Here is a 24,765-nt window from a genome sequence, read left to right on the forward strand (position 1 = left end):
AACGCGTGGAAGCGAGAGGATGCCAGGGGCGGCACGGGACAGTGAGTCTGAGTGCAGAGGCGGGGCAGGTAAGGAGAAGGCGTGGAAGCGAGAGGATGCCAGGGACGGCACGGGACAGTGAGGCTGACTGCAGAGGCGGGGCAGGTAAGGAGAACGTGAGGCTGAGTGCAGAGGCAGGGCAGGTAAGGAGAACTCGTGGAAGCGAGAGGATGCCAGGGACGGCTCTGGACAGTGAGGATGAGTGCAGAGGCGGGGCAGGTAAGGAGAACGCGTGGAAGAGAGAGGATGCCAGGGCGGCACGGGACAGTGAGGCTGAGTGCAGAGGCGGGGCAGGTAAGGAGAACGTGTGGAAGCGAGAGGATGCCAGGGACGGCACGGGACAGTGAGGCTGAGTGCAGAGGCGGGGCAGGTAAGAAGGAGGCGTGGAAGCGAGAGGATGCCAGGGGCGGCACGGGACAGTGAGGCTGAGTGCAGAGGCAGGGCAGGTAAGGAGAAGGCGTGGAAGCAGAGGATGCCAGGGACGGCACGGGACAGTGAGGCTGAGTGCAGAGGCGGGGCAGGTAAAGAGAAGGCTTGGAAGCAAGAGGATACCAGGGGCGGCACGGGACAGTGAGGCTGAGTGCAGAGGCGGGGCAGGTAAGGAGAACGCTTGGAAGCAAGAGGATGCCAGGGACGGCACGGGACAGTGAGGCTGAGTGCAGAGGCGGGGCAGGTAAGGAGGAGGCATGGAAGCGAGAGGATGCCAGGAACGGCACGGGACAGTGAGGCTGAGTGCAGAGGCGGGGCGGGTAAGGAGGAGGCGTGGAAGCGAGAGGATGCCAGGAACGGCACGGGACAGTGAGGCTGAGTTCAGAGGCGGGGCGGGTAAGGAGAAGGTGTGGAAGCGAGAGGATGCCGGGGCGGCACGGGACAGTGAGGCTGAGTGCAGAGGCGGGGCAGGTAAGGAGAACGCGTGGAAGCGAGAGGATGCCAGGGACGGCACGGGACAGTGAGGCTGAGTTCAGAGGCGGGGCAGGTGAGGAGAAGGCGTGGAAGCGGGAGGATGCCAGGGACGGCATGGGACAGTGAGGCTGAGTGCAGAGGCAGGCAGGTAAGGAGAAGACGTGGAAGCGAGAGGATGCCTGGGGCGGCACGGGACAGTGAAGCTGAGTGCAGAGGCGGGCAGGTAAGGAGAAGGTGTGGAAGCGAGAGGATGCCAGGGACGGCACAGGACAGTGAGGCTGAGTGCAGAGGCGGAGCGGGTAAGGAGAACGCGTGGAAGCGAGAAGATGCCAGGGACGGCATGAGACAGTGAGGCTGAGTGCAGAGCGGGGCAGGTAAGGAGAACGCGTGGAAGCGAGAAGATGCCAGGGACGGCATGAGACAGTGAGGCTGAGTGCAGAGGCGGGGCAGGTAAGGAGAACGCGTGGAAGCGAGAAGATGCCAGGGACGGCATGAGACAGTGAGGCTGAGTGCAGAGGCGGTACAGGTAAGGAGGAGGCGTGGAAGCGAGAGGATGCCAGGGACGGCTCTGGACAGTGAGGATGAGTGCAGAGGCGGGACAGGTAAGGAGAAGACGTGGAAGCGAGAGGATGCCAGGGACGGCACGGGACAGTGAGGCTGAGTGCAGAGGCGGGGCAGGTAAGGAGAAGGCGTGGAAGCGGGAGGATGCCAGGGACGGCACGGGACAGTGAGGCTGAGTGCAGAGGCAGGCAGGTAAGGAGAAGGCGTGGAAGCGAGAGGATGCCAGGGGCGCACGGGACAGTGAAGCTGAGTGCAGAGGCGGGGCAGGTAAGGAGAAGGCGTGGAAGCGAGAGGATGCCAGGGACGGCACAGGACAGTGAGGCTGAGTGCAGAGGCGGGGCAGGTAAGGAGAACGCGTGGAAGCGAGAAGATGCCAGGGACGGCACGAGACAGTGAGGCTGAGTGCAGAGGCGGGGCAGGTAAGGAGGAGGCGTGGAAGCGAGAGGATGCCAGGGGCGGCACGGGACAGTGAGGCTGAGTGCAGAAGCGGGGCAGGTAAGGAGAAGGCGTGGAAGCGGGAGGATGCCAGGGACGGCACGGGACAGTGAGGCTGAGTGCAGAGGCAGGCAGGTAAGGAGAAGGTGTGGAAGCGAGAGGATGCAAGGGACGTCTCTGGACAGTGAGGCTGAGTGCAGAGGCAGGCAGGTAAGGAGAACGCGTGGAAGCGAGAGGATGCCAGGGGCGGCACGGGACAGTGAGTCTGAGTGCAGAGGCGGGGCAGGTAAGGAGAAGGCGTGGAAGCGAGAGGATGCCAGGGACCGCACGGGACAGTGAGGCTGACTGCAGAGGCGGGGTAGGTAAGGAGAACGTGAGGCTGAGTGCAGAGGCAGGGCAGGTAAGGAGATCTCGTGGAAGCGAGAGGATGCCAGGGACGGCTCTGGACAGTGAGGATGAGTGCAGAGGCGGGGCAGGTAAGGAGAACGCGTGGAAGAGAGAGGATGCCAGGGGCGGCACGGGACAGTGAGGCTGAGTGCAGAGGCGGGGCAGGTAAGGAGAACGTGTGGAAGCGAGAGGATGCCAGGGACGGCACGGGACAGTGAGGCTGAGTGCAGAGGCGGGGCAGGTAAGAAGGAGGCGTGGAAGCGAGAGGATGCCAGGGGCGGCACGGGACAGTGAGGCTGAGTGCAGAGGCAGGGCAGGTAAGGAGAAGGCGTGAAAGCAGAGGATGCCAGGGACGGCACGGGACAGTGAGGCTGAGTGCAGAGGTGGGGCAGGTAAAGAGAAGGCTTGGAAGCAAGAGGATACCATGGGCGGCACGGGACAGTGAGGCTGAGTGCAGAGGCGGGGCAGGTAAGGAGAACGCTTGGAAGCAAGAGGATGCCAGGGACGGCACGGGACAGTGAGGCTGAGTGCAGAGGCGGGGCAGGTAAGGAGGAGGCATGGAAGCGAGAGGATGCCAGGAACGGCACGGGACAGTGAGGCTGAGTGCAGAGGCGGGGCAGGTAAGGAGAAGGCGTGGAAGCGAGAGGATGCTAGGGGCGGCACGGGACAGTAAGGCTGAGTGCAGAGGCAGGCAGGTGAGGAGAAGACGTGGAAGCGAGAGGATGCCAGGGACTGCACGGGACAGTGGGGCTGAGTGCAGAGGCAGGCAGGTGAGGAGAAGGCGTGGAAGCGAGAGGATGCAAGGGACGTCTCTGGACAGTGAGGCTGAGTGCAGAGGCAGGCAGGAAAGAAGAACGTGTGGAAGCGAGAGGATGCCAGGGGCGGCACGGGACAGTGAGGCTGAGTGCAGAGGCGGGGCAGGTAAGGAGAACGCGTGGAAGCGAGAGGATGCCAGGGATGGCACGGGACAGTGAGGCTGAGTGCAGAGGCAGGGCAGGTAAGGAGAACGCGTGGAAGCGAGAGGATGCCAGGGGCGGCACGGGACAGTGAGGCTGAGAGCAGAGGCGGGGCAGGTAAGGAGAAGGCGTGGACGCGAGAGGATGCCAGGAGCGGCACGGGACAGTGAGGCTGAGTGCAGAGGTGGGGGCAGTTAAGGAGAAGGCGTGGAAGCGAGAGGATGCCAGGGACGGCACAGGACAGTGAGGCTGAGTGAAGAGGCGGGGCAGGTAAGGAGAAGGCGTGGAAGCAAGAGGATGCCAGGACGGCACGGGACAGTGAGGCTGAGTGCAGAGGTGGGGCAGGTAAGGAGAAGGCGTGGAAGCGAGAGGATGCCGGGGCGGCACGGGACAGTGAGGCTGAGTGCAGAGGCGGGGCAGGTAAGGAGAACGCGTGGAAGCGAGAGGATGCCAGGGACGGCACGGGACAGTGAGGCTGAGTGCAGAGGCGGGGCAGGTAAGAAGGAGGCGTGGAAGCGAGAGGATGCCAGGGGCGGCACGGGACAGTGAGGCTGAGTGCAGAGGCAGGGCAGGTAAGGAGAAGGCGTGGAAGCAGAGGATGCCAGGGACGGCACGGGACAGTGAGGCTGAGTGCAGAGGCGGGGCAGGTAAAGAGAAGGCTTGGAAGCAAGAGGATACCAGGGGCGGCACGGGACAGTGAGGCTGAGTGCAGAGGCGGGGCAGGTAAGGAGAACGCTTGGAAGCAAGAGGATGCCAGGGACGGCACGGGACAGTGAGGCTGAGTGCAGAGGCGGGGCAGGTAAGGAGGAGGCATGGAAGCGAGAGGATGACAGGAATGGCACGGGACAGTGAGGCTGAGTGCAGAGGCGGGGCAGGTAAGGAGAAGGCGTGGAAGCGAGAGGATGCTAGGGGCGGCACGGGACAGTGAGGCTGAGTGCAGAGGCAGGCAGGTGAGGAGAAGACATGGAAGCGAGAGGATGCCAGGGACTGCACGGGACAGTGCGGCTGAGTGCAGAGGCAGGCAGGTGAGGAGAAGGCGTGGAAGCGAGAGGATGCAAGGGACGTCTCTGGACAGTGAGGCTGAGTGCAGAGGCAGGCAGGAAAGAAGAACGCGTGGAAGCGAGAGGATGCCAGGGGCGGCACGGGACAGTGAGGCTGAGTGCAGAGGCGGGGCAGGTAAGGAGAACGCGTGGAAGCGAGAGGATGCCAGGGATGGCACGGGACAGTGAGGCTGAGTGCAGAGGCAGGGCAGGTAAGGAGAACGCGTGGAAGCGAGAGGATGCCAGGGGCGGCACGGGACAGTGAGGCTGAGAGCAGAGGCGGGGCAGGTAAGGAGAAGGCGTGGACGCAAGAGGATGCCAGGAGCGGCACGGGACAGTGAGGCTGAGTGCAGAGGTGGGGGCAGTTAAGGAGAAGGCGTGGAAGCGAGAGGATGCCAGGGACGGCACAGGACAGTGAGGCTGAGTGAAGCGGCGGGGCAGGTAAGGAGAAGGCGTGGAAGCAAGAGGATGCCAGGACGGCACGGGACAGTGAGGCTGAGTGCAGAGGTGGGGCAGGTAAGGAGAAGGCGTGGAAGCGAGAGGATGCCGGAGCGGCACGGGACAGTGAGGCTGAGTGCAGAGGCGGGGCAGGTAAGGAGAACGCGTGGAAGCGAGAAGATGCCAGGGACGGCACGAGACAGTGAGGCTGAGTGCAGAGGCGGGGCGGGTAAGGAGAAGGCGTGGAAGCGAGAGGATGCCAGGGGCGGCACGGGACAGTGAGGCTGAGTGCAGAGGCGGGGCGGGTAAGGAGAAGGCGTGGAAGCGAGAGGATGCCTGGGGCGGCACGGGACAGTGAGGCTGAGTGCAGAGGCGGGGCAGGTAAGGAGAACGCGTGGAAGCGAGAGGATGCCAGGGACGGCACGGGACAGTGAGGCTGAGTGCAGAGGCGGGGCAGGTGAGGAGAAGGCGTGGAAGCGGGAGGATGCCAGGGACGGCACGGGACAGTGAGGCTGAGTGCAGAGGCAGGCAGGTAAGGAGAAGACGTGGAAACGAGAGGATGCCAGGGGCGGCACGGGACAGTGAAGCTGAGTGCAGAGGCGGGGCAGGTAAGGAGAAGGTGTGGAAGCGAGAGGATGCCACGGACGGCACAGGACAGTGAGGCTGAGTGCAGGGGTGGGGCAGGTAAGGAGAACGCGTAGAAGCGAGAAGATGCCAGGGACGGCATGAGACAGTGAGGCTGAGTGCAGAGGCGGTACAGGTAAGGAGGAGGCATGGAAGCGAGAGGATGCCAGGGACGGCTCTGGCAGTGAGGATGAGTGCAGAGGCGGGGCAGGTAAGGAGAAGGCGTGGAAGCGAGAGGATGCCAGGGACGGCACGGGACAGTGAGGCTGAGTGCAGAGGCGGGGCAGGTAAGGAGAAGGCGTGGAAGCGGGAGGATGCCAGGGACGGCACGGAACAGTGAGGCTGAGTGCAGAGGCAGGCAGGTAAGGAGAAGGCGTGGAAGCGGGAGGATGCCAGGGACGGCACGGAACAGTGAGGCTGAGTGCAGAGGCAGGCAGGTAAGGAGAAGGTGTGGAAGCGAGAGGATGCCAGGGGCGCACGGGACAGTGAAGATGAGTGCAGAGGCGTGGCAGGTAAGGAGAAGGCGTGGAAGCGAGAGGATGCCAGGGACGGCATAGGACAGTGAGGCTGAGTGCAGAGGCGGGGCAGGTAAGGAGAACGCGTGGAAGCGAGAAGATGCCAGGGACGGCACGGGACAGTGAGGCTGAGTGCAGAGGCGGGGCAGGTAAGGAGGAGGCGTGGAAGCGAGAGGATGCCAGGAACGGCACGGGACAGTGAGGCTGAGTTCAGAGGCGGGGCGGGTAAGGAGAAGGCGTGGAAGCGAGAGGATGCCAGGGGCAGCACGGAACAGTGAGGCTGAGTGCAGAGGCGGGGCAGGTAAGGAGAATGCGTGGAAGCGAGAGGATGCCAGGGGCGGCACGGGACAGTGAGGCTGAGTGCAGAGGTGGGGCAGGTAAGGAGAAGGCGTGGAAGCGAGAGGATGCCGGGGCGGCACGGGACAGTGAGGCTGAGTGCAGAGGCGGGGCAGGTAAGGAGAACGCGTGGAAGCGAGAAGATGCCAGGGACGGCACGAGACAGTGAGGCTGAGTGCAGAGGTGGGGCGGGTAAGGAGAAGGCGTGGAAGCGAGAGGATGCCAGGGGCGGCATGGGACAGTGAGGCTGAGTGCAGAGGCGGGGCGGGTAAGGAGAAGGCGTGGAAGCGAGAGGATGCCAGGGGCGGCACGGAACAGTGAGGCTGAGTGCAGAGGCGGGGCAGGTAAGGAGAACGCGTGGAAGCGAGAGGTTGCCAGGGACGGCACGGGACAGTGAGGCTGAGTGCAGAGGCGGGGCAGGTGAGGAGAAGGCGTGGAAGCGGGAGGATGCCAGGGACGGCACGGGACAGTGAGGCTGAGTGCAGAGGCAGGCAGGTAAGAAGAAGACGTGGAAGCGAGAGGATGCCAGGGGCGGCACGGGACAGTGAAGCTGAGTGCAGAGGCGGGGCAGGTAAGGAGAAGGTGTGGAAGCGAGAGGATGCCAGGGACGGCACAGGACAGTGAGGCTGAGTGCAGGGGTGGGGCAGGTAAGGAGAACGCGTGGAAGCGAGAAGATGCCAGGGACGGCATGAGACAGTGAGGCTGAGTGCAGAGGCGGTACAGGTAAGGAGGAGGCGTGGAAGCGAGAGGATGCCAGGGACGGCTCTGGACAGTGAGGATGAGTGCAGAGGCGGGGCAGGTAAGGAGAAGGCGTGGAAGCGAGAGGATGCCAGGGACGGCACGGGACAGTGAGGCTGAGTGCAGAGGCGGGGCAGGCAAGGAGAAGGCGTGGAAGCGGGAGGATGCCAGGGACAGCACGGGACAGTGAGGCTGAGTGCAGAGGCAGGCAGGTAAGGAGAAGGCGTGGAAGCGAGAGGATGCCAGGGACGGCACAGGACAGTGAGGCTGAGTGCAGAGGCGGGGCAGGTAAGGAGAACGCGTGGAAGCGAGAAGATGCCAGGGACGGCACGAGACAGTGAGGCTGAGTGCAGAGGCGGGGCAGGTAAGGAGGAGGCGTGGAAGCGAGAGGATGCCAGGCGCGGCACGGGACAGTGAGGCTGAGTGCAGAAGCAGGGCAGGTAAGGAGAAGGCGTGGAAGTGGGAGGATGCCAGGGACGGCATGGGACAGTGAGGCTGAGTGCAGAGGCAGGCAGGTAAGGAGAAGGCGTGGAAGCAAGAGGATGCAAGGGACGTCTCTGGACAGTGAGGCTGAGTGCAGAGGCAGGCAGGTAAGGAGAACGCGTGGAAGCGAGAGGATGCCAGGGGCGGCACGGGACAGTGAGTCTGAGTGCAGAGGCGGGGCAGGTAAGGAGAAGGCGTGGAAGCGAGAGGATGCCAGGGACGGCACGGGACAGTGAGGCTGACTGCAGAGGCGGGGCAGGTAAGGAGAACGTGAGGCTGAGTGCAGAGGCAGGGCAGGTAAGGAGAACTCGTGGAAGCGAGAGGATGCCAGGGACGGCTCTGGACAGTGAGGATGAGTGCAGAGGCGGGGCAGGTAAGGAGAACGCGTGGAAGAGAGAGGATGCCAGGGGCGGCACGGGACAGTGAGGCTGAGTGCAGAGGCGGGGCAGGTAAGGAGAACGTGTGGAAGCGAGAGGATGCCAGGGACGGCACGGGACAGTGAGGCTGAGTGCAGAGGCGGGGCAGGTAAGAAGGAGGCGTGGAAGCGAGAGGATGCCAGGGGCGGCACGGGACAGTGAGGCTGAGTGCAGAGGCAGGGCAGGTAAGGAGAAGGCGTGGAAGCAGAGGATGCCAGGGACGGCACGGGACAGTGAGGCTGAGTGCAGAGGCGGGGCAGGTAAGGAGGAGGCGTGGAAGCGAGAGGATGCCAGGGGCGCCACGGGACAGTGAGGCTGAGTGCAGAAGCGGGGCAGGTAAGGAGAAGGCGTGGAAGCGGGAGGATGCCAGGGACAGCACGGGACAGTGAGGCTGAGTGCAAACACAGGCAGGTAAGGAGAAGGCGTGGAAGCGAGAGGATGCCAGGGACGGCACGGGACAGTGAGGCTGAGTGCAGAGGCAGGCAGGTAAGGAGAAGGCGTGGAAGCGAGAGGATGCAAGGGACGTCTCTGGACAGTGAGGCTGAGTGCAGAGGCAGGCAGGTAAGGAGAACGCGTGGAAGCGAGAGGATGCCAGGGGCGGCACGGGACAGTGAGTCTGAGTGCAGAGGCGGGGCAGGTAAGGAGAAGGCGTGGAAGCGAGAGGATGCCAGGGACGGCACGGGACAGTGAGGCTGAGTGCAGAGGCAGGCAGGTAAGGAGAAGGCGTGGAAGCGAGAGGATGCCAGGGGCGGCACGGGACAGTGAGGCTGAGTGCAGAGGCGGGGCGGGTAAGGAGAAGGCGTGGAAGCGAGAGGATGCCGGGGGCGGCACGGGACAGTGAAGCTGAGTGCAGAGGCGGGGCAGGTAAGGAGAAGGCGTGGAAACGAGAGGATGCCAGGGACGGCACAGGACAGTGAGGCTGAGTGCAGAGGCGGGGCAGGTAAGGAGAACGCGTGGAAGCGAGAAGATGCCAGGGACGGCACGAGACAGTGAGGCTGAGTGCAGAGGCGGGGCAGGTAAGGAGGAGGCGTGGAAGCGAGACGATGCCAGGGGCGGCACGGGACAGGGAGGCTGAGTGCAGAAGCGGGGCAGGTAAGGAGAAGGCATGGAAGCGGGAGGATGCCAGGGACGGCACGGGACAGTGAGGCTGAGTGCAGAGGCAGGCAGGTAAGGAGAAGGCGTGGAAGCGAGAGGATGCAAGGGACGTCTCTGGACAGTGAGGCTGAGTGCAGAGGCAGGCAGGTAAGGAGAACGCGTGGAAGCGAGAGGATGCCAGGGGCGGCACGGGACAGTGAGTCTGAGTGCAGAGGCGGGGCAGGTAAGGAGAAGGCGTGGAAGCGAGAGGATGCCAGGGACGGCACGGGACAGTGAGGCTGACTGCAGAGGCGGGGCAGGTAAGGAGAACGTGAGGCTGAGTGCAGAGGCAGGGCAGGTAAGGAGAACTCGTGGAAGCGAGAGGATGCCAGGGACGGCTCTGGACAGTGAGGATGAGTGCAGAGGCGGGGCAGGTAAGGAGAACGCGTGGAAGAGAGAGGATGCCAGGGGCGGCACGGGACAGTGAGGCTGAGTGCAGAGGCGGGGCAGGTAAGGAGAACGTGTGGAAGCGAGAGGATGCCAGGGACGGCACTGGACAGTGAGGCTGAGTGCAAAGGCGGGGCAGGTAAGAAGGAGGCGTGGAAGCGAGAGGATGCCAGGGGCGGCACGGGACAGTGAGGCTGAGTGCAGAGGCAGGGCAGGTAAGGAGAAGGCGTGGAAGCAGAGGATGCCAGGGACGGCACCGGACAGTGAGGCGGAGTGCAGAGGCGGGGCAGGTAAGGAGAACGCTTTGAAGCAAGAGGATGCCAGGGACGGCATGGGACAGTGAGGCTGAGTGCAGAGGCGGGGCAGGTAAGGAGGAGGCATGGAAGCGAGAGGATGCCAGGAACGGCACGGGACAGTGAGGCTGAGTGCAGAGGCGGGGCAGGTAAGGAGAAGGCGTGGAAGCGAGAGGATGCTAGGGGTGACACGGGACAGTGAGGCTGAGTGCAGAGGCAGGCAGGTGAGGAGAAGACGTGGAAGCGAGAGGATGCCAGGGACTGCACGGGACAGTGCGGCTGAGTGCAGAGGCAGGCAGGTGAGGAGAAGGCGTGGAAGCGAGAGGATGCAAGGGACGTCTCTGGACAGTGAGGCTGAGTGCAGAGGCAGGCAGGAAAGAAGAGCGCGTGGAAGCGAGAGGATGCCAGGGGCGGCACGGGACAGTGAGGCTGAGTGCAGAGGCGGGGCAGGTAAGGAGAACCCGTGGAAGCGAGAGGATGCCAGGGGCGGCACGGGACAGTGAGGCTGAGTGCAGAGGCGGGGCAGGTAAGGAGAAGGCGTGGACGCGAGAAGATGCCAGGAGCGGCACGGGACAGTGAGGTTGAGTGCAGAGGCGGGGCAGGTAAGGAGGAGGCGTGGAAGCGAGACGATGCCAGGGGCGGCACGGGACAGGGAGGCTGAGTGCAGAAGCGGGGCAGGTAAGGAGAAGGCATGGAAGCGGGAGGATGCCAGGGACGGCACGGGACAGTGAGGCTGAGTGCAGAGGCAGGCAGGTAAGGAGAACCCGTGGAAGCGAGACGATGCCAGGGGCGGCACGGGACAGTGAGGCTGAGTGCAGAGGCGGGGCAGGTAAGGAGAAGGCGTGGACGCGAGAAGATGCCAGGAGCGGCACGGGACAGTGAGGCTGAGTGCAGAGGTGGGGGCAGTTAAGGAGAAGGCGTGGAAGCGAGAGGATGCCAGGGACGGCACAGGACAGTGAGGCTGAGTGAAGAGGCAGGCAGGTAAGGAGAAGGCGTGGAAGCAAGAGGATGCCAGGACGGCACGGGACAGTGAGGCTGAGTGCAGAGGCGGGGCAGGTAAAGGGAAGGCATGGAAGCGAGAGGATGCTAGGGGCGGCACGGGACAGTGAAGCTGAGTGCAGAGGCAGGGCAGGTAAGGAGAACGCGTGGAAGCGAGAGGATGCCAGGGACGATTCTGGACAGTGAGGATGAGTGCAGAGGCGGGGCAGGTAAGGAGAAGGCGTGGAAGCGGGAGGATGCCAGGGGCAGCACGGGACAGTGAGGCTGAGTGCAGAGGCGGGGCAGGTAAGGAGAAGGCGTGGAAGCGAGAGGATGCCAGGGACGGCACGGGACAGTGAGGCTGAGTGCAGAGGCGGGGCAGGTAAGGAGAAGGCGTGGAAGCGGGAGGATGCCAGGGGCAGCACGGGACAGTGAGGCTGAGTGCAGAGGCGGGGCAGGTAAGGAGAAGGTGTGGAAGCGAGAGGATGCCAGGGGCGGCACAAGACAGTGAAGCTGAGTGCAGAGGCGGGGCAGGTAAGGAGAAGGCGTGGAAGCGAGAGGATGCCAGGGGCGTCACGGGACAGTGAGGCTGAGTGCAGAGGCGGGGCGGGTAAGGAGAAGGCGTGGAAGCGAGAGGATGCCAGGGACGGCACAGGACAGTGAGGCTGAGTGCAGAGGCGGGGCAGGTAAGCAGAAGGCGTGGAAGCGAGAGGATGCCAGGAACGGCACGGGACAGTGAGGCTGAGTGCAGAGGCGGGGCGGGTAAGGAGAAGGCGTGGAAGCGAGAGGATGCCAGGAACGGCACGGGACAGTGAGGCTGAGTGCAGAGGCGGGGCGGGTAAGGAGAAGGCGTGGAAGCGAGAGGATGCCAGGGACGGCACGGGACAGTGAGGCTGAGTGCAGAGGCGGGGCAGGTAAGGAGAACGCGTGGAAGCGAGAGGATGCCAGGAACGGCACGGGACTTTGAGGATGAGTGCAGAGGCGGGGCAGGTAAGGAGAAGGCGTGGAAGCGAGAGGATGCCAGGGACGGCACGGGACAGTGAGGCTGAGAGCAGAGGCGGGGCAGGTAAGGAGAACGCGTGGAAGCGAGAGGATGCCAGGGATGGTTGTGGACAGTGAGGCTGAGTGCAGAGGCGGGGCAGGTAAGGAGAAGGCGTGGAAGCGGGAGGATGCCAGGGGCGGCACGGGACAGTGAGGGTGAGTGCAGAGGCGGGGCAGGTAAGGAGAAGGCATGGAAGCGAGAGGATGCCAGGGGCGGCACGGGACAGTGAGGCTGAGTGCAGAGGCGGGGCAGGTAAGGAGAACGCGTGGAAGCGAGGGGATGCCAGGGTCGCCACGGGACAGTGAGGATGAGTGCAGAGGCGGGGCAGGTAAGGATAACGCGTGGAAGAGAGAGGATGCCAGGGGCGGCACGGGACAGTGAGGCTGAGTGCAGAGGCGGGGCAGGTAAGGAGAACGCGTGGAAGCGAGGGGATGCCAGGGACGGTTGTGGACAGTGAGGCTGAGTGCAGAGGCGGGGCAGGTAAGGAGAAGGCGTGGAAGCGAGGGGATGCCAGGGGCGGCACGGGACAGTGAGGCTGAGTGCAGAGGAAGCGGGAACTGAGGTACAATTGGACAGGTACTGAGGGGTGAGACCATGGAGAGCCCACCTGTGGGTGGAAGTGGGGAAGGGTCTGTGTAGGTTTTAGAGAGTGTGGTTAGCCATGTTAAGGAGTTTTTCTAGAGCAGTGGTATGCCAACATTTTAAGCTGTGCCACCCACCCCTGAGCAAGAACTATTGCCCCCGCCCATGACCCCCCACCAGATGCCAGAACGACTTATATCTTCTACTAGACACAGTTACCATCTTCCTACTTGAAAGAGCCTCACCCCCGCACATGCCTGGGGCCCACAGTTTGAAGATCACTGGTCTAGAGGGAGGAAGGCCCAGCCCAGGAGTAGGCACGAGCAGAAGTCAAGGTTGCTGAGCAGGGGAGTGGAGAGTAGAATTCCCGTAGAGCGGTATGAAATTGATAAATGTTCAGAATGTTGAGGAGATTAAAACGAGAAGCAGTGCTGTAGATGAAGTGTGGCAGTCAGGGGTGTAGATGAAGTGTGGCAGTCAGGGGTGTAGATGAAGTGTGGCATTCAGGGGTGTAGATGAAGTGTGGCAGTCGGGGGGGTAGATGAAGTGTGGCAGTCGGGTGTAGATGAAGTGTGGCAGTCAGGGGTGTAGATGACGTGTGGCAGTCTGGGGTGTAGATGAAGTGTGGCAGTCGGGTGTAGATGAAGTGTGGCAGTCAGGGGTGTAGATGAAGTGTGGCAGTCAGGGGTGTAGATGAAGTGTGGCAGTCGGGTGTAGATGAAGTGTGGCAGTCAGGGGTGTAGATGAAGTGTGGCAGTCAGGGGTGTAGATGAAGTGTGGCAGTCGGGTGTAGATGAAGTGTGGCAGTCAGGGGTGTTGAAGTGTGGCAGTCATGGGCGTTGATGAAGTGTGGCAGTCAGGGGTGTGTTGATGAAGTGCGGCAGTCATGGGCGTTGATGAAGTGTGGCAGTCAGGGGCGTTGATGAAGTGTGGCAGTCAGGGGTTTTGATGAAGTGTGGGAGTCATGGGCATTGATGAAGTGTGGCAGTCATGGGCATTGATGAAGTGTGGCAGTCAGGGGTGTTGATGAAGTGTGGCAGTCAGGGGTGTTGATGAAGTGTGGCAGTCAGGGATGTTGATGAAGTGTGGCAGTCAGGGTTCATGATCAAAGAGGGCCCTGGTTTGAGAGATTTGGACAAGGGAGCAAGAATGTCAGGCAGGAAGGAGGTAGGAGAGGGCAGAAGCGGGATGGCATGTATACGCATAGGAGGAGAGGGGACACGCGAGATGGCATATATATGCAGAGGGGGAAAGGGGAGAAGCGGGATGGCACATATATGCATAGGGGGAAAGGTGAGAAGCGGGATGGCACATATATGCATAGGAGGGGAGAAGCAGGATGGCACATATATGCATAGGAGGGGAGGGGAGAAGTGGGAGGGCATATATATGCATAGGAGGGGAGGGGAGAAGCGGGATGGCACATATAAGCATGGGAGGGGAGGGGAGAAGCAGGATGGCAAATTTATGCATATGAGTGGAGGGGCGAAGCGGGATGGCACATATATGCAGAGGAGGGGAGGGGAGAAGCAGGTTGGCACATATATGCAGGGGAGGGGAGGGGAGAAGCGGGTTGGCACATATATGCAGGGGAGGGGAGGGGAGAAGCGGGTTGGCACATATATGCATAGGAGGGGAGGGGAGAAGCGGGATGGCACATATATGCATAGGAGGGGAGGGGAGAAGCAGGATGGCACATATATGCATAGGAGGGGAGGGGAGAAGGGGGATGGCACATATATGCATAGGAGGGGAGGGGAGAAGCGGGATGGCACATATATGCATAGGGGGAAAGGGGAGAAGCGGGATGGCACATATATGCATAGGGGGAAAGGGGAGAAGCGGGATGGCACATATATGCATGGGAGGGGAGAAGCGGGATGGCATATATATATATGCATAGGAGGGGAGGGGAGAAGCGGGATGGCACATATATGCATAGGGGGAAAGGGGAGAAGCGGGATGGCATATATATGCATAGGACGGAATGGGAGGGGAGAAGCGGCCTCTTTAAAAACCTTTCAATTCAACAGTTTTAGGCACCCTTTCCACCTCTTTACTTGGCCTTGGCAGATGAACCAAAAGATGGCCCATCCGCTGGCACTCAGTAGCCATCAGACACACCCCTACTGGAGCAACACCTTGCAGCTTCCCCCTCTTTCCCAAGGGGTGTCTTCGTGTTCATTCCATGGCATGCCCTTGCTGTTTATCCTTGTACCCAAGTGGTCTCCTTTTTTAATGACTACCCACTCCCCCCCCCCCACACCCCTCAAACTGGCTCTTGCCATGGTTCAGGGGCCATGTGGCTCCTGGTTCTGGTCTCCCCTTATTTGACATTTATATAGCACACAAAGCCCAGGTGCACCTAGGCGCTTTAGACTTAAGAATGTGGTTACAGATAAGTGCTTGCGATAACAATTTACTGAAGTAAAAATATCGGCATACATCAAGAGTGCATCCACTCTCAGAAGAGCTCACCTCATGTTGCGGGGAGCTTTGTCTAGATTACATACCAAGGGCATAGTAGGGAAGGCAAAGCACAATCTAGAAAGGTCACCTCATGTTGCGGGGAGCCACATCTAGATTACATGCCAAGGGCATAGTAGGGAAGGCAAAGCACAATCTAGAAAGGTCACCTCATGTTGCGGGGAGCCACATCTAGATTACATGCCAAGGGCATAGTAGGGAAGGCAAAGCACAATCTAGAAAGGTCACCTCATGTTGCGGGGAGCTTTGTCTAGATTACATACCAAGGGCATAGTAGGGAAGGCAAAGCACGATCTAGAAAGGTCACCTCATGTTGCGGGGAGCCACATCTAGATTACATGCCAAGGGCATAGTAGGGAAGGCAAAGCACAATCTAGAAAGGTCACCTCATGTTGCGGGGAGCCACATCTAGATTACATGCCAAGGGCATAGTAGGGAAGGCAAAGCACAATCTAGAAAGGTCACCTCATGTTGCCGTGAGCCACATCTAGATTACATACCAAGGGCATAGTAGGGAAGGCAAAGCACAATCTAGAAAGGTCACCTCTTGTTGCGGGAGCCACATCTAGATTACATACAAAGGGCATAGTAGGGAAGGCAAAGCACAATCTAGAAAGGTCACCTCTTGTTGCGGGAGCTACATCTAGATTACATACCAAGGGCATAGTAGGGAAGGTAAAGCACAATCTAGAAAGGTCACCTCATGTTGCGGGGAGCCACATCTAGATTACATACCAAGGGCATAGTAGGGAAGGCAAAGCACAATCTAGAAAGGTCACCTCTTGTTGCGGGAGCTACATCTAGATTACATACCAAGGGCATAGTAGGGAAGGTAAAGCACAATCTAGAAAGGTCACTTCTTGTTGCGGGAGCTACATCTAGATTACATACCAAGGGCATAGTAGGGAAGGTAAAGCACAATCTAGAAAGGTCACCTCTTGTTGCGGGAGCTACATCTAGATTACATACCAAGGGCATAGCAGGGAAGGTAAAGCACAATCTAGAAAGGTCACCTCTTGTTGCGGGAGCTACATCTAGATTACATACCAAGGGCATAGCAGGGAAGGTAAAGCACAATCTAGAAAGGTCACCTCTTGTTGCGGGAGCTACATCTAGATTACATACCAAGGGCATAGCAGGGAAGGTAAAGCACAATCTAGAAAGGTCACCTCTTGTTGCGGGAGCTACATCTAGATTACATACCAAGGGCATAGCAGGGAAGGTAAAGCACAATCTAGAAAGGTCACCTCTTGTTGCGGGAGCTACATCTAGATTACATACCAAGGGCATAGCAGGGAAGGTAAAGCACAATCTAGAAAGGTCACCTCTTGTTGCGGGAGCTACATCTAGATTACATACCAAGGGCATAGCAGGGAAGGTAAAGCACAATCTAGAAAGGTCACCTCTTGTTGCGGGAGCTACATCTAGATTACATACCAAGGGCATAGCAGGGAAGGTAAAGCACAATCTAGAAAGGTCACCTCTTGTTGCGGGAGCTACATCTAGATTACATACCAAGGGCATAGCAGGGAAGGTAAAGCACAATCTAGAAAGGTCACCTCATGTTGCGGGAGCTACATCTAGATTACATACAAAGGGCATAGCAGGGAAGGCAAAGCACAATCTAGAAAGGTCACCTCATGTTGCGGGAGGTACATCTAGATTACATACAAAGGGCATAGCAGGGAAGGCAAAGCACAATCTAGAAAGGTCACCTCATGTTGCGGGAGCCACATCTAGATTACATACAAAGGGCATAGCAGGGAAGGTAAAGCACAATCTAGAAAGGTCACCTCTTCAAGCCATAACTCTATCACAGGGTGGTCTGTTTAACTTGGTCACCCCCTGATCTCTCACCCTGTGCCCCCTGTTCTTCTCACTTCTACAACGCCAACTCTGGAATGCCACCCTTACTCGCACACTACGGCTTGCTTCAGCATTGCCGCGCCGCATCGCACTACATGCAGCTGGAAGCGGCCAGAAACCCAACTCAGTGCTGTCGGGCATCTGTAGAACGATAAAAAGGTGCATATACGTGGTTCTGTGCCCCTGCCCTCGTTCTATGGGCTCTAGTGGCATTTAAGACCCAATATCATATCCTAAAGACTATTCTCTTGCACTTGTTTACACGACCCTTCACTCACGCACCCCTGTGCTTCAGTTCCCAGAGTGCCCCGGTCTCCCAAAGTCTGCATTCTCTGCGAATCTCATTACAGGGTGCCTTGTTCACTTTATGCTTGAGATCACTGCTGGTTTAGTAGTAGTGTTGGTCTGAGTACTACTTTTCATTGTCGCAAGATGGAGGAAGAGAGTAAACAGAGAGTAAAGTGGATTGATTGAAATGACCTTCTTATTGCGAAAAGACCTGCTTTAATGAGCACACCTGACGCGTGCTACTCCCACTCAACCTTAGCTGTGTGGGGGGGACCCTGCCCACTCCAAGTTGCAGCCCACGGAGACTAAGCACGGGTGTCCTCTTTCCGCAGGCCTTGTCCTCCTTGGAGTCTGTCACGCTGAGCTACCCCTTCTTCTTCCGGCCCGGGGGCAGGAGACTGGACGAGGGCTGGCACCTCTACCCCCTGCAGGGCTACTACCAGCAGATCCTGGCAGATGTGAGTACCAGCAGCTGGCAGAGCAACACAGGGAAATCTCCTGCCAGGGGTGGATGGAGTGGGTCTGCAGGGGGCAGGCGTATGTTCACATCTTCGCCACCGTGTGCTGCTTATATTCCTAGAGATTTACCACCCTCCTTCCACTCCCCAGACTGACGCATGGCGATGGAGTGAAGTGAATGACGATTTCGCAGTGTGTGCGAGTTACCCGCCTGGCGCCATAGTGCCTAGATCCATGGACGACGAAGCGCTGAAGAAGAGCGCCAAGTTCCGCCAGGGGGGCAGATTCCCAACTCTCAGCTATTACCATCGAAAGAACGGCACTGTGAGTACCATCTGCATGTCCCCAACCTCAGCTCAATAGTCTAACAAACGTTATCTTTTCAACAGAACTGTGGGGTGAGGGTACACGCATTGGCTGTCTTGGTAGAGTGGCCATATACCAGTATGGGTTTATCCAGTGGGGCAGCTGTAGAGTAAGGGAAGGCTTCTCTTACTGGGGAATAATCTGACCTTGCCCTGGGAATTCCTTATCAATAAAGACAGAGCAGCCAGAGCCACGGAGACCGCTCTCTGACCTTGATTCTAGCATTCCTTCTGTCCTCATCCTCCTTGATCTTTCCTCTGCTTTCGAAATGGTCAACCACGCCATCCTGCTCAATCGTCTCTGTGAGAATCTGGCCATCATCGATCAGGCCCTCGCTTGGTTGACTTCCTTCCTCCTGGACCATCCCTCTCGGGTCCAACTGTGGTCCTTTCTCACCGCCACCTCTCTCTCCACATGGGGTGTTCCCCAGGGATCCAACCTCTCTCCCTGGCTTTTCAACCTCTACGTGGCCTCTTTAGCCCATCTCATCTCTACCTTCTCCTCTAACTTTCATTGTTATGCGGATGACACTCAGCGCTCCTTCAGGCTCCCCTGTCTCCTCTCTTGCTCATTCCTGTCTCTCCACAATTCAGCATTGGTGTGTCTCCAACGACCTCTGCCTCAATGCCAGCAAGACAGAAATCCTCCTCATTGGGACCCCTGCTCCCGATTTCCCTCTTTCACTCTGGCCCACCTCCTTGGGCCCTCTCCCTGCGCCTTCCTGCGAGGCAAAATACCTTGCGGTCATGTTCGACTCCACTCTCTCCTTCTCCCTTCACATCACAAAGCTCACGAAGAAGTCTCACTATCAGCTGCACCTCCTCAGAGGTATTCTTCCTTTTGTCACTTTCCCCCAGAAGCTCAGCATCTCCAGAGCACTGGTTCTCTCTACGCGTGGCTACTGCAACTGCCTCTTTCTCAACCTGCCTTCCTCTACTCTCCGCCCTCTTCAACTAATCCAGAACAGGACTGCAAGACTTGTCCTTGTCCTCAAGCCCAGGGATCGTATCTTTCCAGCCCTGAAATCTCTCCACTGGCTCCCGGTGGCTGCAAGCATTAAGTTCAAGACCCTCTGCATTGTCCACAAGGCTGTCTGGGGCCAGGGCCCGCACTACATCCAACACTCTCTCCACGAACATCTACCTTCCCGAGCCCTTCGCTCAGCCACCTCTAACTCTGTGAGGGTCAGATGCTTCTCTAGGCAGAGAGTGGGGGGTAGACCTCTCTCCTTCGCAGGGGCCTCTCTCTGGAATGGCCTCCCTGCCGCTCTCAAACTCGAGCAGGACCATCTAAGGTTCCAGAAGGAGCTCAAGACCTTCCTTTTCACTTCTGCTTTCTCTCTTACTCTCCCTTGCTGACCACCTGTCTGCTGCGCTAGCTGGTCACCTGGCTACCCTCTAAACTCAAGGGCACCAGGCTTCCTCCACGACCTGCCCCGGGCATGTGCACACTTAGGGGCTGTATCTGTAACCCTACCATCCCCCCACCCCTTTTTACACCTCCCTAGCTGGCTCCCCTGGCTGCACTTACTCAGCAACTGCTGCCCTGACCGCAATTCTCTTCTCCCTACCCCTGGCACTTCTCCTCTCCCCCCCCACACTTGCACAATCTGAATGACACAAGGCCTAGTAAGATAGTTTTGTTTCGTCCTCCATATGTCTCCCTACTGTGTCTTGTCTACCTAGATACACTTGTGTACAGGCACATTATTAATAACTCATCATATCATATATCTCTAGGGAAAAGTTCTGGGTTGAAGGGATTCCCAGTCTTGTCCAAGCTGGAAAGAGACAGAGAAAGGCTCTACTTTTTAGGGGATGGGGTACAACGTTACCCAGATGACTTTGGTTCACTGGTGATGCCCATTCCCAGGCCTGGGCTTTGCTTTTGCTTTAGTCAAATTTGGTTCAGTTGAAGTGACCCAAGACTGCAACTCCCATAATGCAATGGATGAGTAATTGGAACAAGACTGGGATATGGTGGCCAGGATGAGATGGGGAATGATGCCCAGATGACATGGGGAATGGAGCCCGTGGTGAGATTGGGCATGGTGGCCCTGATGAGTTGGGGCATGGTGGCCCTGGTGAGATGAGGCATGGTGGCCCTGGTGAGATGGGGCATGGTGGCCCTGGTGAATTGGGGAACGGTTGCTCTGGTGAGTTGGGGCACAGTGGCCCTGGTTAGATGGGGCATGGTGGCCCTGGTGACATGGGGAGGGTGGCACTGCTGAAATGGGACATGGTGGTGCTGGTGAGATGGGGCATGGTTGCTCTGGTGAGATGGGGAGGGTGGCCCTGGTGAGATGGGGCATGGTGGCCCTGGTGAGATGGGGCATGGTGGCCGTGGTGAGAAAGGGCATGGTGGCCCTGGTGAGATGGGGCATGGGGGCCGTGGTGAGAAAGGGCATGGTTGCTCTGGTGAGATGGGGCGTGGTGGCCCTGGTGAGATGGGGCGTGGTGGCCGTGATGAGATGGGGCATGGTTGCTCTGGTGAGATGGGGCGTGGTGGCCCTGTTGAGTTGGGGCATGGTGGCCCTGGTGAGATGGGGCATAGTGGCCCTGGTCAGTTGGGGCATGATGGCCATGGTGAGATGCAACATGGTGGCCCTGGTGAGATGGGGAATTGTGCCTGTGGTGAGATGGGGGATGGTGTCCCTGGTGACATGGGGCATGGTGGCCCTGGTGGATTGGGGCACGGTTGCTCTGGTGAGTTGGGGCACAGTGGCCCTGGTGAGATGGGGCACGGTGGCCCTGGTGACATGGGGAGGGTGGCACTGCTGAGATGGGACATGGTGGTGCTGGTGAGATGGGGCATGGTTGCTCTGGTGAGATGGGGCGTGGTGGCCCTGGTGAGATGGGGCATGGTGGCCCTGGTGAGATGGGGCATGGTGGCCCTGGTGAGATGGGGCATGGTGGCCGTGGTGAGATGAGGCGTGGTGGCCCTGGTGAAATGGGGCATGGTGGCCCTGGTGAGATGGGGCATGGTGGCCGTGGTGAGAAAGGGCATGGTGGCCCTGGTGAGATGGGGCATGGGGGCCGTGATGAGATGGGGCATGCTTGCTCTGGTGAGATGGGGCATGGTGGCCCTGGTGAGTTGGGGCATGGTGGCCCTGGTGAGATGGGGCATAGTGGCCCTGGTCAGTTGGGGCATGATGGCCATGGTGAGATGCAACATGGTGGCCCTGGTGAGATGGGGCATGGTGGCCGTGGTGAGATGAGGCGTGGTGGCCCTGGTGAAATGGGGCATGGTGGCCCTGGTGAGATGGGGCATGGTGGCCGTGGTGAGAAAGGGCATGGTGGCCCTGGTGAGATGGGGCATGGGGGCCGTGATGAGATGGGGCATGCTTGCTCTGGTGAGATGGGGCGTGGTGGCACTGGTGAGTTGGGGCATGGTGGCCGTGGTGACGGGGCATGGTGGCCGTGGTGATTTGGGCCATGGTGGCCGTGGTGAGATGGGGAATTGTGCCTGTGGTGAGATGGGGCATGGTGGCCCTGGTGACATGGGGCATGGTGTCCCTGGTAAGATGGGGCATGGTGGCACTGGTGAGATGGGGATGGTGGCCATGGTGACATGTGGCATGGTGCCTGTGGTGAGTTGGGGCATGATGGCCCTGGTGAGATGGAGCATCATGGTCCCGCTGAGTTGGGGCATGGTGGCCCGGGTGAGATGGGGCATAGTGGCCCTGGTCAGTTGGGGCATGATGGCCATGGTGAGATGCAACATGGTGGCCCTGGTGAGATGGGGCATGGTGGCCGTGGTGAGATGAGGCATGGTGGCCCTGGTGAAATGGGGCGTGGTGGCCCTGGTGAGATGGGGCATAGTGGCCGTGGTGAGAAAGGGCATGGTGGCCCTGGTGAGATGGGGCATGGGGGCCGTGATGAGATGGGGCATGCTTGCTCTGGTGAGATGGGGCGTGGTTGCACTGGTGAGTTGGGGCATGGTGGCCGTGGTGACATGGGGCATGGTGGCCGTGGTGATTTGGGCCATGGTGGCCCTGGTGAGATGGGGAATTGTGCCTGTGGTGAGGTGGGGCATGGTGGCCCTGGTGACATGGGGCATGGTGGCCCTGGTAAGATGCGGCATGGTGGCCCTGGTGACATGGGGCATGGTGTCCCTGGTGACATGGGGCATGGTGGCCCTGGTAAGATGGGGCATGGTGGCACTGGTGAGATGGGGATGGTGGCCATGGTAACATGTGGCATGGTGCCTGTGGTGAGTTGGGGCATGGTGGCCGTGGTGACATGGGGCATGGTGGCCGTGGTGATTTGGGCCATGGTGGCCCTGGTGACATGGGGAATTGTGCCTGTGGTGAGATGGGGCATGGTGGCCCGGATGGCATCGGGTATGGTGGTCTGGATGGCATGGGGCCATCTGTTGACCTTAGGAATGAAAGAATGAATGACTCCACCGTGCGCCTCTTGGCTCCAGGATACTGTAAGGCAGCGAGGCAGTCTGTGCGCCGCCTCCGAGGTCTGCATTGCTAGTGGAAGGCAATACTGAGCAGAACTGAACCGCACACACCTCAAACACACGTCCATCAAATCCACTGGAAGTGGTAAGCGGCCCTCTGTGTATGGCGCTGCACGTCTGCCCTGTGTGCATGTCTGGTGCCCGCGTCACGTGTCTGGGCCCCTAGACATCGTCTAGGCCGGGCTCTGCCCCTGTGGGTGGGGCCTGGCAGCAGCAAGGGGGCGCCTGATCAGTAGAAGATGTTCTGACCAGCTGGCTACTCTTCCACCCTGTGCCTTCCAGGTGATGCTACGCAGTGCGCAGCCGCAAACCGGCCCCAACGTCAAGCGCTGCCATGAGGATGAGATGCTTCTTGGCGCTGTGCTGGAGGGCGGGGAGCGAGGCTTCATCATTGACACGCGCACGGCGCAGACGGCGAAGCAGGCCCGCATGCTGGGCGGGGGCTTCGAGTCCAAAGGGAACTACCCACAGTGGAGGAGGCTGCACCGACCCCTGGAGAGGTAACCCGGCCCGGGCGAAGCCCCCTCGCACAGCACTTGCATATCCGGACCCTCACATCCCAGCACCCCCTCAGCAACTCCCCTGCAGTACACCACCCTGCCACAAAACCACCCAAGCAACAATGAACCCCTTGCAGCTAGCCTGAGGCATTGCACGCTGGCACTGCATGGCACCATGGCGTGCTGCACCCTCACATACCAGCAGTCCCACACCAACCCTTCTACAGTATACCACCCTCCCACAAAACCACCCAAAGAGCAATGTACCCCTTGCAGCAGGGAACCCCAATTTAGCAGCTGGCCTCTGGCATTGCACACAGGCACTGCGTGGCACCATGGCGTGCTGCACCCTCACATACCAGCACCCCACAGCAACTGCCCGACAGCAAAACACCCTGCAATCATGAACACCACACAATGCAATGGACCCCGACATAAGCCCCATACTGCATGGAACCCCGATTTAACAACCCTGACATAATGGGAAGTATTTTCGCACGACACCCTGGCACATCATGAAAGCATTTTCGTATGGCACATGGGCACAGCATGGCACCCTGGCACAGCATGAACGCTTGGCATAATAGCAAGCATTTTCGTATGACACATGGGCACAGCATGGCACCCTGGCACAGCATGAACGCTTGGCATAATGGCAAGCATTTTCGTATGGCACATGGGCACAGCATGGCACCCTGGCACAGCATGAAAGCTTGGCATAAAAGCAAGCATTTTCGTATGGCACATGGGCACAGCATGGCACCCTGGCACAGCATGAAAGCTTGGCATAATGGCAAGCATTTTCGTATGGCACATGGGCACAGCATGGCACCCTGGCACAGCATGAACGCTTGGCTTAATGGCAAGCATTTTCGTATGGCACATGGGCACAGCATCGCACCCTGGCACAGCATGAACGCTTGGCATAATAGCCAGCATTTTCCTATGGCACATGGGCACAGCATGGCACCCTGGCACAGCATGAAAGCTTGGCATAATAGCAAGCATTTTCGTATGGCACCCTGGCACAGTATGGCACCCTGGCACATCATTAAAGCTTGGCATAATAGCAAGCATGTTCGTATGACACATGGGCACAGCATGGCACCCTGGCACAGCATGAACGCTTGGCATAATGGCAAGCATTTTCGTATGGCACATGGGCACAGCATGGCACCCTGGCAGAACATGGTGTCCTGAGTTAATGGCAAACGTGTACACATTCAGTGCACGCTGAACAGTGCAGATGTGTGCAGTGACCTGCTGTCTCTCCCACCCCACAGGGGCCGTGTGCTGCAGGACAGCTTCGTCCGGCTGGTGGAGGCCTGCAACGACCCCTCTCTCACCGTGGACCGCTGGCTGAGCAGGCTGGAGGGCTGCAAGTGGCTGTCACATGTGAAGGAGGCGCTGAGCACCGCCTGCATGGCCGCGCAATGCATGGAGAGGTAAGCCCGAGCGACTGCCCCTGCACCTGAGTGCTAGGGCCTTATGTCATGCCCCCATATACCTGTGCAGTCATTCTGAGGCTCTGCACACATCCCTGAGCAGGTCTCGCTGTGTGGTCCGTTCCTCTTAGACCAGACATCGTTCTGGGGTCCTGCGAGGCCCAGTGTCACGGTGGGGTCTTGTGAGATTTGTTATCACTGGGGTTTTGCCTTGCGAGACCCAGGATCTGTGTGGGGTGCTATTCTGTGAGACCCAGTGTCACAGTGGGGTCCTGTCCTGTGAGATCCATTATCACTCAGGGGTGAGGGGGCGGGGGGCGTTATCCTGCGACACCCAGTGCCAAGTGGGGTCCTGTCCTGTCCTGTGAGATCCATTATCACTCTAGGGTTGGGGTCGGGGGTGCTATCATGCGAGAAACAGTGTCACAGGGGGGTCCTGTCCTGTGAGATTCATTGTCACTCTAGTGTTGGGCAGGGGGCTATCCTGTGAGACCCAGGGTTTCTGTGGGGTCCCTTCCTGTGAGACCAGGTATCACTCTGGGGTTCTGTCCTGTGAGATCTAGTATCCCTGTTGCGTCCTATCCTTTGAGACCAAGG

At 59.5% G+C, this 24,765-nt stretch overlaps 1 protein-coding gene across 4 annotated transcripts in view; it reads left to right on the top strand.

The window, feature by feature from the left end:
- Window positions 1-24,765, top strand: part of LOC138503040 (myotubularin-related protein 9-like) — a 564,386-nt gene that overhangs the window by 441,435 nt on the left and 98,186 nt on the right. For all 4 annotated transcript variants that reach the window (XM_069622476.1, XM_069622479.1, XM_069622478.1 and 1 more), the window contains 4 exons: window positions 17,261-17,386; window positions 17,538-17,711; window positions 22,506-22,723; window positions 24,007-24,168. In XM_069622476.1, the coding sequence (XP_069478577.1) occupies window positions 17,261-17,386; window positions 17,538-17,711; window positions 22,506-22,723; window positions 24,007-24,168 (680 nt within the window). The remainder of the gene's footprint in view (window positions 1-17,260; window positions 17,387-17,537; window positions 17,712-22,505; window positions 22,724-24,006; window positions 24,169-24,765) is intronic.

This window comes from Ambystoma mexicanum, chromosome 11 (assembly GCF_040938575.1).
Source record: "Ambystoma mexicanum isolate Mex_15411 chromosome 11, UKY_AmexF1_1, whole genome shotgun sequence".
In the NCBI taxonomy this organism is placed as follows: Eukaryota; Metazoa; Chordata; class Amphibia; order Caudata; family Ambystomatidae; genus Ambystoma; species Ambystoma mexicanum.